The following is a 14,368-nucleotide window of genomic DNA, read 5'->3' on the forward strand; positions in this document are numbered from 1 at the left end:
TTATTTATTATCTCTGTTCTAATAATAAGGTATTATCTTTTTTTTTTGCTAACTATTCTATTGTGTTTTAAAGTATTTTCTTAAATGATAGTTAAAGTGTGATAATTTTTGAAGAATAATATAATTCCATACCTGAAAGCAGGAAGTAACTATTAAAATATTTTATTATGCACCATTCTTAAAATATACTTACACATAAATTATACATGTGTGTGTGTAAACTTAATATTTTGGTTGTTTTTTTTTATTTTCTACCCTACATTAATATTATTTTTCTAAAACTGTTGCAATTCCCATATCCTTAAAAGTAAGAACAAATATATCATTACCAATATATGTGGAAGAAAAAAAGTTAAACCCTTTGTATAGCTCATGCAATATGCTTATAATAAAGATATGTGAAAATACCTAATAAAATACCAATTTTATTTTATTTTTGGAAATTGAAGAGAATTAATCATATTTTGCATTATGGTTAAAATTTGCACTTAAAATTAAAGAATGAAAAAGGCATGCACATATATACAACGCGTGTGCAAATATGTATACATGTAAGCAAGAATATTTACGTAAAAAATTACACTTTTAAAATTAATACAATTTAAATGTGTGGATTATATGTAAGTTAAAAAAATATAGAATAATGTTTATATCATATAAAATGGAAACAAAAAAAAAAGTTAAATAAAAATTGCTAATTGACTCTCAAGTGTAATAATTACTATATGATCATTTCCCTCAAATCATTTTAAAAAACAATGCCACAATGATAAATATATAACATATAAAATTGTTGCATATTATTCACATTATTAATACGAAAGCTTCAAAGTGGTGTGAATAAATAATATATAAAGCATTATAAATGATCTTCAAATAATTCCACCAAAAAAATTATGAAAAAAAAATATAAATATACATATGTTAAACAAATATGCAACATATATTAATTGCAATTTGAATAAAATGGTTATATTAATAACTTGAAATAAGTTTCAATATAAAAGTCAAACTCTTTGCTTAATCCGAATGCGCACAAATCTATAGTCATCTTTATAATAAAAATAAATTAACAATAATAAATATTAACAAATAATTAATTCAGTTGCAATAGTTTTGTTCCTTTTGTTTCGATGTTTTTTGGTCTTTCCTATTTATTCGTATTAAATCCTGGATCCTTTATATGTGCCTTGGCATCAAAAGGACAATTCATTTTATTACAAACAATTAGTAGTAATCTTGCTTCAACCTCCTGACTCTGATTTTTGAACATGTACATATCACCAGGACTTATTAATAACTGCATATGTTTTTCACATTCAGTAACATTATTTTTGATTCCCGTATCAATAAAAAACTTGTTTAAATGGCAATCTAAAACAAGAAACGTCATAAAACCATAAGAATTTTTTACAGGTCCATATGTCGTTTCGGTCCCTATTAAAATAATTGCCATTCCGCCTCCTTTGCTTTGATAATTTAAAGGAATACAGGTAACTCCTTTTTTTATATTATTTTTATAGCTTCTTTCCAATTCTATAATTTCCATTGGAGACCTTTTCATAAATGTTGCATTTTCTTGTCCAGATGTTTTAATTATTTTGAAAACATTTCTATTTTCATCATTACCATCACCTTTATTTTTTTCACTCATATTATTATCTTTGCTCATAAATTGATTTTCACTATTTCGACTACAATATTTTCTTATGTCATTTTGTTTTGATTTATCGTTATTATTTCTCAATGCTTCACTTAATTTCGGTCGTCCTCTTCTTCTCTTTATTTTAATTTCACCGTGCGCATTTTGTTCATTATTGTTTTCATTAGTACTATTAAAGCTATTTGTTTTTGTAAGGATACTACTTAATGAATTTTGTTGTTGCATTTTTTCTCTCATCAATCTAGCTCGGTATTCTTCCATTTCTTTTTTTTTTCGTCTCTTTCTTTTTGGTTTCATTCCCATTGCATTATTACCAGTTGAATTCATATTATTAAAGCTGTATTTACCAAGAACACCGCTATTGTTATTTACAGTACTTCGTCCTAAATTATAAAAGTTTTTACTAAAATTTTTTTCATTCTCATAGTCACCATTTTCATCTCCAGATTCATCTTCTTTACCATCATTAAACTGTTGATCAGATTTATTGGATTGCCTATTGTATCCATCATCTTTTGCACTATTGTTGTCTTCATCATCATATTCGTCATCTTCATAACTAATACGATGCTTGTCTTTTTTGCGCAATCTTTCCATTATTATAACATGCTTTTTTCGTCTTTTTCTCTTTTTTAATTTTTTTTCAAGTTCTTCATTTTTCTTTTCATTCACTACACTAGAATAATTTTTAAATTTACTTAAGCCTTTATCATTATTTAACGTTATTTTGTTTGTATCATTTTCGGTATTTGTACCTAAATTTGTATTATTCTCATTGTCATTTTTTCCCTCATTATTCGTGCCATCTTTATTATCATTGTTGTCATCTGTCTTATTTAAATTTTTCTTATTTAAAATGTTTTGGGCATTTCGTACTGTAGCTAATCTATCTTTCAATGGCACATTTTTTGCTTTGTCATTTTCATTATTTGCATTTCCAGATACTGATCGTCCTAATATGTTATTACTTATACTATTGTTAATAGGTTTATTAAGATTATTGTTTTGATTATCGATAAATGCTGCTGAAAAAACATTAAACATTTTTTATATTGGATTTCTCTTCCTTATATATATGTATATGTATTCAAATTCATCGACATTTAAATCGTATGATAAACAAAAAAATATATATTTATCATGAACTATTCTTTTGTTTTCACTATTTTGTTATATTTTTTTTTAATTAAAATTTACATAATTGATAAAAAAAATTAAAAAAAAAATATATAGTATAATAACGCGAAAGAACTCTTAATGATACATTATGCATATGGAAATAACATGATTTAATAAATTTTTAGTAATTTTTTTATTTTAGGCATTAAAATGCCATATGGCGAAATACATATTTAAATGATATAAGGGTTTTGTCATAATTATTATTTATTTTTTAAATAAAATGTATATTATATATAATAACACATAGCATGCATATACTCTTTATATATTTAAGTGTGCATTTTGGCGATATATTTTGTATGTAAATATACAAATTTTTACAGCTAATAAAAAAATATAGCTTTAAAAAAATAAAAAGATTCTTAAATATATTTAGCTAAAATCATATATTTAATGATACATATTTTCCTAATTTTTTTAATCACGTATCATTGCATATACAATTGTATTTCTTTAAAAAAAGAAGCAAGATGTAAAAAGACTACGAAAATGTGTATATAATTTTTTATATACGGTTTCCTATTTTTTTTATATAAAAAATGTTAGCTAATAAAAAGGGGAAACTTAAGTATATTAAAAATAATATTATATATATGATATATAATACATTACATTATTTTTAATATGTTCGCAAAAAATTACTATATTATATAAAACCTGATGCTGGTAGTTCACGCATTATTGTACTGCATAAAAAATATTTCCTTAAGGAAAAAGGAAAAAAACGGCAATTAAAATTTCAACAACGCGCTATAATTAATTAAAAATAATCTTCACTTTTCTCTTGATCTACACGTATAAAGTCATGAAATTAAAAAAATTGCATATGCATATATATTTATGCTAAAAAAGTGAATATATAAATAATTAACATTACAATGTTAAAATTAAATTCAGAAAAACAAAGAATATGTTTTTATATTTGTTTTTTCCAATATTTAAACCTTAAAAATGTATTATTGTAGATGGGAAAAAATATATGTACATATATTTTAATAATATATATATTGCTCTGTACTAATAGTAAAAAATATAGCATTTTAAAAACATATACAATATAAGTTCATGGGTTCTTCAGAGATAAAAAGAAATTAATAAATCCACCAAAAGAAAAGTTTTAGACAATATACAACCATTTATAATATCAAAAAATGAAAAAACTTTTGAAAAATGCTATCATAGACATTAAAAAAATAAAATATGATGGTGATAAAAAATTGTCAAATGCAATTCAGGAAAACATAAAACCGCTAATTATAAAAAATGTACATAAATTTGAAAATGAAGATATTCTTAAAATTATAGAAAAATACAACCAAAATAACTGTAAAGATGATCAAATATTAAAATGTAGTTATGACGTTTTTAAAAACAATGTGCACAGGTATTCATTTGATCAAATTAATAGAATCCTCAGGCTATATAATAAATCTCAAATTAATGACAATAATTTTAATACATCAATTTTTAATTACATAGTTAAAAGGTTAAATGCAATTCCTCTATCCATAACTGTGAATGTGTTCAACAGTAAGAAAAACAATTGAAAAAAAACGAAAAAAAAACACCATCGCGTGGAAGCACAAATATGTGTGTATGCATTTTATTTGTTATCATATTATTTGGGTTTTTGTGCTTTTCCATTGCTACTATCGTTGGAAATGCTTTTTAGCTTATTTTAAAGCACAATGATAAAAATATTTCTACATCTGAATTTTTAAAGCTATATTTATCGCATCTTATTTTTTCCCATTCTTAGACTTAGTTCGATGCCAATTAAGAGATTACAAAAACATTGATATAATTAAAGATTATTTTGTGAAAAATATAGACAATTATAATGCCTTAGATTTAACAATTATTTTAAGTTCCTTTACTATGCTACAAGAAGAACATATAATGAAATCAACAAACATATTTCTTGATGAAAAAAGAGATGACACAAATTTAAAAAATCCGATTTTCAAATCAGGAAATTATAATGAAATAATATTATTAATATTAAATAAAATAAAAAATGATGAAAATATTCATAACAATTTAAGTGTAATAAATTCAATTTTGATTTTAAATATGATAAGTAAATTAAATATTAATGATTATGAACTTTTCAAAATGTTCACAAAAAAATATTATAAAAAGTTAAAGGAACAAGACGTGGAACCTCATCATTTAACTTTATTATTAAACACATTTGCAAAGTGTAATATAAATATTAATATTTTGAAATATATTATTAAATATATGAACAATGATAATTTTGTTAATCAGTTATCGTACGTAAATATTGCAAACGCTGTTCATTATATGGCAAAATTTAATTATAATAAAAACACAGATTTTTTAAATCGTTTAAAAAATAAAATCATTCAAATAATTGATACAATCCCTCAAAGGGAATTCAGTAATATTATGTGGTCTTTATCGAAACTAAAAGTTAAAGACGATCATTTTTATTTTTTTGCCCTTGTAAAAACGAAAAAAATTATACATTTAATGGATATGATGTCAATAGCTCAAGTATTAGATGCCCTAAGACGAAGAAAACATTTTTCAAATGATTCTGCTCCTCTTCAAAACACCATGCCCCAACACAACAATGATAATAATAATGATAACACAATTAAACAATATTCAAATGTACATAACAACTCTACAAAATTGGAAAACAATTTACAAAATCACGAGCTTAATCATGTAAGGGAAAGTGAAAATAACAATGATGAAAAAAAAGCAATTCTATCTCATAAAACAGAACAAATGAAAAATGAATCAACTAAAGGAAGTTCTTATGACTCATATAATATATCTGAGGAATTAGAAAATGAAGTCATTGATTTGCTAATAAAAAAATACTTAGAAAATATCGAAAGATGTTCATTACATGTATTAACACAAGTTCCCTTTTGCTCTTTACAACTTAACTGCACAAATTATGATGTTTATCATAAGTCACTAGATGTATTGAAAAAGAAAAGGGCCAAAATGACCACTATAAATTTGATATATGCAAAATATTTTATTAGAATTCTTATAGAGAAACAAGAAAACAATTTTCAAAAACTGCCTAAGCCACTTAAGCAGTTTGCAAAGGAAATTATGAATTCTGATAACAATTAAGCAGCACCTATATTTTTGCGCTTTTATATGTGTGCATATGTTAATGCATATTGAAGTATATACATTATATTTGTTTTGTGATACCATTTAGTATCTACAATAATGATATACTTTTATGCAGACTATAATTGTCATATCACATTTGAATATTGTTTGTAATTTTTTTAGAGTTTGATTATGCTTATTATATAATACATTTTAAATTAAATTATGTATACTTATTTTTACTATTATTCGATCCGTATATTTATTTATACGTTTATCCTGTTTATTTGTTGCTTTAAGAATTTTGTATATAATAAAATGCATTCCTTTATACTGGATGCTCATTTTTTATTTTGTATTTCTTTGTTTTTCCAACTATGGTATATCCACTTTTATTATTCTCTTTATCATTAGTTTTTTGTAAACCCTTATATAAACTCAATTTTCCAATTCAATTAATTGCTATTATTATTTTACCTTAAAAAAAATTATTTTTTATTTGGTATTTATATTGTATGTATATCTTATTTTTCCTCTTTTTAAGTATACCAGTATATTTTATGGGTCGTAATGCCTTTTATACAAAAATAACTGTTCTGCAAATTTTTCCACTATTATTATTTTTTTCTATTTTAAAATATAACGCTTTTAATATTATATATTATTATTTTAGCAATATTAAAAATAAATGAAATATATATAATAAAATAAAAAACAACATGCAAATTCTTCAAAATAATTAACAAGCCTATAATAAGAGCTTTAAGTTAATCACAAAAGTTTATATATAAATGTATATAGGAAAAAATTTATGACAATATCGCTCTTAAATTCTATAATTTCATATAGATAATATATGGCTCTTTTATACAATTTTTTATAACAAAATTGCCTATTTGCAAAGGAAAATTGCAAGAGACCAGTGTAAACATTCATTTTTTTGTTATATTATTATTATAATAAAAATGGCGACAATAAGCGGGTCGGAGACATTTTTACCACTTGCTTTGATGGACAAATGTATTGGTTAGTATGCTAATCCTATGATGCTACTCATGTTAATATATTTTCGAAAACACGAAATGTGTAAATACCCACTCGATTATGGATATTTAAATATATTAATTGATGTGCTTGCTTACTCGATGATTTTAAAAAAAATAAATGCACAAATATACAATAGATTAATTATTTTAAAATGTTTCTATTATTTTAACAATTTCAGGTAGTAAAATATGGATAATGATGAAAGGCGACAAGGAAATAATTGGGAAGCTAGTTGGCTTCGATGAATATGTCAATATGGTAAGTCAAACTAAAGCCATGAATAATACCCCACGTCTTTTTAATGTGGGGGTAGTATTATGTGTGCATGTAATATTTATAATAATTTTATTACACATAAATGCTTCATTTCCTGAATGTAGGTATTAGAAGATGTTACTGAATACACATATACAAATAATGTTAAGAAGGTAAACAAGATTAAAAAAATATTATTAAATGGGTTGAATATAACAATTATGGTTCCTGGAGGTACCCCTGTCAATTATTATGACTATGAAGAAAAATTAGAAGAAAGCATTGTTTAATAATTCTTTATTTTTTCATGTCATACATTTTTATGTCTTTTATTTTTTAAACTTTAATTATATATATAATCTGGCAGTACTAAAAACTTTAATATATTAAATTTTATAGCAATGCGCATATACATGTGCCTGCTTTAAATGTAACTTAACGCACATCGTTTTTTTGGTAGCATATTTTACGAGAAAAAAAAAGTGTTTTAAAAAAATAAAATCATTTATAAATATGGAACGGTTTAAAAATATATCCATTCTTGATAAATAAAAAAAATTAACAGAACAGTTTTAGAAAAAAAGGTTTAATAAAATTTGTGTGCGCCATCATGTACGCACTCTTATTCCAATGTAATACCTATTTTATCAACCACATATTTTTTATTTTTTTGTATGAGCAATTTAAAATGGGGCGAATACCCATAGGACAATAGATCCATCTGGATATCCATTTGATGTTGCAATAATATTATGATTTTTTGGATATGCTTGTGCACTTGTTAAAAATGATATCTGCTTTTTGGGGTGAATTCTATGATTAGAATCATTCACATTATAATAAGATGTATCGATATGATAGTTTGGCAAATAGAGATTGTTTATAGTATTTACATGCAGACCCGTGTATATATCATATACATGAGCATATGTATCAATTGATGGTATTATACATTTATCTCCTGATATACATGAATAAAATTTTGGAATATCTGATTTGTTATATATAATATCTGTTAATTTGTTATATAATATTTGTTCATTTTCACTCATCATGTATTGGTCTCTTTGTCTTATTACCGATTTATCATTATTAATACTACTATCAATAGTAGTATCGTTATTTTTTCCATTGGAACCGCTATAATATGCTTTAAGATAATCATGGTTTTCTTTTAAGCTTATATGCATTTCTTCATATGGTATAAGATCCATGTATTTCAAATTATCTACAAAAATAGACCATGTAGGTTCAAGTTGCTTATTAACATGTTCATAAAATGTTTTTGTTCTCACAGCATTTTCATCAAAAGCACTTGATCCACTATCCGAATAATCGCTGCAGTCAGTGTCTGTTTCCTTTTCATTTGTATTTTTTTTACTATTCTCGGAATCCTGTTTTTGATCATTGATTTTCTTATTTAACTCATTTATGATATCTATTCTATCTTTTAAATCGTCATACTCATATATATTTCCAATACTACATGGATGAAGCTCATTATCATTATGTACATCTTTAACAAAATTATTTTCTGATTTCTTTCTATAATTAAGTTGGGGTTTATCTTGATCTGCTATATCATTGGTAGTTTTCTTCTTGTTAAAATAGTACGATTCATAGTTATTTAAATAGCTCATCATATTCTTAGCATTTTTTTTATTATTCATATATAAAAAATCAAAAACCTTTGCATACTGTGATTTATTTGTACTAATTATATATTTATTATTATTGGTGAACATACAATGTGTAATACTTTTCTCTTCATCATAAAATGATTTAATAATATTATTATTAATATCATATAGTCTAACATATCCGTCATATCCACTAGTCATAAGAATATTATTAAACATATTTTTACACAAATCAAATGCAAGAGATGAGTAAGAGGCAGATGAGCAGCTTGACGAAAGGGAAGAGGTACTACACACATCATCCGTATCAGCATTTTCATCTATATTACTATTATTTAATGAATTACTATTTTTGTTTTCCAATTTGGCCTTTTTTTTTTTTTTATCCAATTTTGATGATCCTTCATAATTAATTGTGTTATTAAAACTAATACTTGTTAACACATCTTCATGAGAACATATAGAAGCATATGGATTTTTGTTATCTAAAAATATGGTATCATATGCATTTTTATTGGATTGTTTTTTATTCAATGCAAACAAATTCATTCTTATATCCCAAATTTTTAATATTCCATCTCCACCTCCCGAATAAACTAAGAAACTGCTTACATTTGGTATCGCTACGCATGAGGTACTATATTCATGCGATTCTTTAATAATAAATGTAGATTTATTAATTATTTCATTTACTCTATTTAATTTAACATAGTTCATATCAATCATGTTTATATCATATTTTATTAAATCATTATAATCATATATAGGAACATATACAGCTTTGTTATTTCCAAGATCCTTGTATTTAGTTTTATTATATGGGGTATACATGTTTTCTATTATATTTTTATGGATACCCTTGTTATTCGTATTTAACAACGTATCATCACATTTTGCATTTTTAATTATATTAGGTATTGATATATCAACACATTTCCCTATATTATCATTACAAACTTTTCGGTTTTCATATAAATCGAATATCTCGATTATTTTATTGTCACCACATGCATAAATATACTTTTCATTGTCGCTAATTGTTAGGTCTCTTATATTATCAATTCTTGTACATAGTTTTGTTAGTAGTTTATTTTCATATAAATCATATAAGTAAATAATGCCATTGGTCCCACACCCTGCTATATATTTCCCTTGGGGTGAAAAACAAACTTTATTTATCCCATAGTTGTTATCACAAAATATATCAAAACGATTTCTCTTAGCATCGTCTCCAGTAAAGCTTATATTGTTAGTATCATCTGAATACAAAAAAAATAACAATTTAAAGAATCAGTCTAGCATATATATGTATATATTATAGTGTGCCAAAATATGTATAATTCTTTATGCTATATAAAATAGACAAAGATAATAAAAATTTAAACAACCATATTTTTACACTAGGTATGCACATATATCCACATTTAAGTTTTACTTGCATAAAATGTGTCATATTTTTTTAATAATTACCATAATTATTTTTGTGATTATTATTTATATATTTATTTGTTCCACCAAATTTTATGACTGGAATATATTTCCCTTGAATTTTTTTACTTATATCCCTGAACTGATTAGAGTCTCTATCGTTCATATTTCATCATATTTGAATGAAGAAAAAACTATATATAGCTATATGATATATATCAAAAAATAGTGGAAAACTATGATGGGGAATTTATTTTTATATATAATAATTCCCTTTTTCCTTAGATGCTTCTAAATATGTATAAAGTTGACATCAACTTTTTATATTAAATGATTTTTCTGATGTTTTTTTCGTTTTCTGATTCACCTCGCCCATTACACAGTCCCGTTATTGCTTTATATTAAATAATGCTACTATAAATGCTAATAAAATTTTCAATGTATTATTATTTTAGCGTGCTTTATATATTTATTCTTGTTGTGTTCCTTATCAGGCTTCCCGTTCTCGATCTATTTCCAGCTTGAATTTCTGTTTTATTTCACTTTTATTCCAACTTTTTGGTGTGTTTTGTATAATTTAATGGTTCAAAAAATAAAAGAAAATTACATTCGTATTACATTTTATATTCAGATATGCCCCGTTTAAAATATATCATAAGAGAACAATTAAATTCATGTGTTTTTATATTGATTTTTACGTTTAGTTTTTAAAAAATGAATAAATTCAAAATTAAAGAAATAAAATATTAGAAAAAATACAAAGCTATATGTATATGAGAAATAAATAAAAAACATAAGCCAAGCTAATAAATTACAAGTAACTTTTCCGTATCTACAATAGTAAATATAAAACAGTATTTTTAAATATTTTGAAAAAATGAGATTCGATTATTTGTATATCTAAAATGCATATGCATTATATGTAGGTACTTTATTTCATTACCCCTTTATTTTTAATCTTAAGATGTTTTTTTTCATTAATATATATACATATGCTAAATTTATTTGTATTTCTCACAAGAGAAAAAATAAATACTTTAATGATGCTGAAAGTTACACATAATTAAATCGAATTTTGTACATTTTATTAAAAAGTATCAGATAAAATTTTATGATTTACAAATAAAAATGTGTAAAAAACGTATAAGTATTAAAAAAAATGTTAATATATTATATTTTATCCATATATGTGTTTGCTGACACATACCTAAGGCAAAATTGTTATAGGCATGCATATATACGCAATCACAATTCGTAAACATATATAAATGTGCATACAAAAACAAATAAACACACATATATTAAGTTATTTAGATTTAAATTTATTCAAATATTCTTCATATGTGCATAACTTGAATTGAGGATTCTGCAACATTTTATAAATCATTTTAATATTTTTTGCATCGTCATCACTTTTTGCTATGACCCAGCATGATTGATCATCTACCTTACTCAAGGTTATCCAAATAGGTGACCATATTTTCATTATTTCCCATTTTTTAAAATAACTTGGATAATCATACATATAGAAATGCCTTGCCATTTCATAATTTTCTGAACTCGTTAACGAAACAACATTTGGTTGTGTTTTAACAATTTTTATTTTGTTGCACATATTTGAAAATATATCTAAAAAATGCTTTTTATTTTCATTTACAATATTTGTATTAGTAAAATAAATGTTTTTCCAGGATAAATTATTTTTTTTTAAAATATAATGGCATTGAAATATAAAAAGAAGGCATGTTAAAAGACTGTCATAGCCTGCATTATGTTCATCGCTCTTTAGTGCATTTGCATTATCATTCAATGTGTTTGTATCTTTATAAGATTTCTCATCGTCTTTGTACGGAGTATTATTTTCTAACTGATTTTTGTCATTTTCTTTCCCTTCTACCCCTATATTCTCATCATTATTATCATTTTTGGCACCATGTGGTTGTCGTTCATTATAATTTTCTCCAGACAAATTTGCCGCACTTTTTTCATCTTTTACAAAGGGAATAAGACACTGTTGAAGGTCTATTACATTCCCATTGAGAAAATTAAAAAAAAAATCAAAGTCTTTACTTGAAGAAATTAATGATGCCATATACTCACATAACCCTTTTAATGTTGCAGGCCCATTTAATGAATATAAATATTCATTTGTTTCATTCATATATTTTGTATCAATTGTATATGGAAATAATTCTGTCCATTTTCTTTTAAAAGCATGAATCGAATCTGGCAATTCATGATAAAATGTTTGATATATATGCAAAATATCATAAAAACAATTATGCCCAATTAGTATTTTATTACTTTTTATAATTTCATCAAATAATAATCTAACACCAATTGTTTCATTTATTTTTTCTATCTCCATTTGCAATGCTTTTATTTGCTCATTATAAGAATCTTTTTCTGTTTTATATATTGCTAAATTTTTCTTATCATTCAATTTAACAGATATACAAAAAATTGAGTTAAAATATTTTGTAATTAATGTGTGTGCAAGTAATCTGAGATATGGGTTTTCTATTTCAATATATAAGGGGCATTTATCATATTCTACATTATTACCATAATTCAAATCTTTGGAATTTTCTGAATATTTTTCATCGCCTTCAGTAGAATTATGCACAGATTTATGGCTGTTATCAAGATTTTTATCATTTGCTATAAAAGTCTCAGAGATGCTATTTTTATAGTCAACACCTTTGTAGCATGAATTAGATAGGCTTGCATCTTTTAATTCATCCTTAGCGGTATTGTTAAATTGAGTTTCATTTTCATTAGATAACCATATACCAATTTTTTTTACAATTTCAATAACTGCTTGTTTATCTTCATCATCGACAGCTTTATAATTTTCTATTTCGTTAATAATTTTATTTATATCTATTTTATTTTCTTCAGTTTCTTTATTGTAATCCTTCTTTGTGTTACACTTATTAAGTAAGTTTTTTAATCCATCAATTTTTTCAAAAATATGTTTTTTTTTTTCGTCTTCTTCATTTGGTCTTAAATAACTTACACCATTGAATATCCACTCATTAAAATCAAAATTATTTTCTTTTAAAAATATAAGTGTTGAAGTAGAGACACTAAAATATTTATTTTCTTTTGGGAATATATATATGCAATATGGTGATATGTCCCACTCTTGCTCATTTTTCATAGGGGAAACATTGTTAGTTTTATCATTATTTTCAAAAACTTTAATATTATGTATGTTTTTATTTTTTATCATATTATTTTTAATCTCATTACATTTGTCATGGGTTGTTATTTCCTTTTTCTTGGCAATAGTTATTCCTATTTGACAGGGGAAAAAAGATTTGGCGCCATAACAATGAGCTTCATAACTTGAATCAATGGATATGTATCTCTCATCTTTTAAATGCAATCCTGTATACTCAACATCAATAGAAACAAAATCACTTTCTTGAATCTTACTTAGTATTTCCTTATGTATATTATTCCAATTGTTTATATTTACACTTGTTATTCTTGAGTAGGCTCTTTTCAGTATATTATATTTCATGAAGCGAGTTTTCTCTTTTAAAACAACATTTTTAAAGAAATAATTCGTAACACTTAGCATTATACCAGGCACAAATATCTATGTAAATAAATATATATATTGTACAAATATTTATTTACTATCTCTTTATCCTTTCTACTTTATTTGACACTTATCTTTTTCTGACATGTTATTTTTTTTAAAGAAAAGCGAACTAAAGCACATTATGTTCATCTCTTGATTTGCCGAGTCCATGCTAATATAAACACATAAAGTCACAACATAACAATTAGTTTATTATTATTTTCATTTGAAAAATTATTCAAACACTATGAGTCTTTTGTTTTTCTATTCGCATCACTTCAATTTCTGAAACATTGTAATGGGAAAAAGTATTATTTTTCCATGTAAAATATTTATATGCATATACGTAGGTAATTATATATTTTTTATATATTTATATGGTTGTGCAAATTTTTATTTCTCATTGTTTTTTAAATCACAAAATACGACATCAAACTGGGGAAAAAATAAAATACT

At 24.1% G+C, this 14,368-nt stretch overlaps 5 protein-coding genes across 5 annotated transcripts; 2 read left to right on the top strand and 3 right to left on the bottom strand.

Moving 5' to 3' along the window:
• Positions 1-1,150: 1,150 nt before the first annotated feature.
• Positions 1,151-2,707, bottom strand: PCHAS_1310200 (conserved Plasmodium protein, unknown function; the record flags this gene model as incomplete). Its single annotated transcript, XM_729100.2, has 1 exon — positions 1,151-2,707. One exon carries the CDS (start codon positions 2,705-2,707, stop codon positions 1,151-1,153), a length of 1,557 nt encoding a protein of 518 aa, XP_734193.2.
• A 1,289-nt stretch (positions 2,708-3,996) lies between these two features.
• On the top strand, positions 3,997-5,965 carry PCHAS_1310300 (heptatricopeptide repeat-containing protein, putative; the record flags this gene model as incomplete). Its single annotated transcript, XM_016799118.1, has 2 exons — positions 3,997-4,375; positions 4,605-5,965. 2 exons carry the CDS (start codon positions 3,997-3,999, stop codon positions 5,963-5,965), a joined length of 1,740 nt encoding a protein of 579 aa, XP_016654455.1.
• Positions 5,966-6,915: 950 nt separating this feature from the next.
• PCHAS_1310400 (U6 snRNA-associated Sm-like protein LSm5, putative) lies at positions 6,916-7,542 on the top strand (the record flags this gene model as incomplete). Its single annotated transcript, XM_016799119.1, has 3 exons — positions 6,916-6,976; positions 7,176-7,255; positions 7,378-7,542. The coding sequence occupies 3 exons, from the start codon at positions 6,916-6,918 to the stop codon at positions 7,540-7,542; spliced, it is 306 nt and encodes a 101-aa protein (XP_016654456.1).
• A 393-nt stretch (positions 7,543-7,935) lies between these two features.
• Positions 7,936-10,486, bottom strand: PCHAS_1310500 (WD repeat-containing protein, putative; the record flags this gene model as incomplete). Its single annotated transcript, XM_739830.2, has 2 exons — positions 7,936-10,151; positions 10,363-10,486. 2 exons carry the CDS (start codon positions 10,484-10,486, stop codon positions 7,936-7,938), a joined length of 2,340 nt encoding a protein of 779 aa, XP_744923.2.
• Positions 10,487-11,626: 1,140 nt separating this feature from the next.
• PCHAS_1310600 (poly(A)-specific ribonuclease PARN, putative) lies at positions 11,627-13,909 on the bottom strand (the record flags this gene model as incomplete). The annotated part of the gene is made up of 1 exon (XM_016799120.1): positions 11,627-13,909. One exon carries the CDS (start codon positions 13,907-13,909, stop codon positions 11,627-11,629), a length of 2,283 nt encoding a protein of 760 aa, XP_016654457.1.
• Positions 13,910-14,368: the final 459 nt, after the last annotated feature.

This window comes from Plasmodium chabaudi, assembly GCF_900002335.3.
Source record: "Plasmodium chabaudi chabaudi strain AS genome assembly, chromosome: 13".
NCBI lineage: Eukaryota > Apicomplexa > Aconoidasida > Haemosporida > Plasmodiidae > Plasmodium > Plasmodium chabaudi.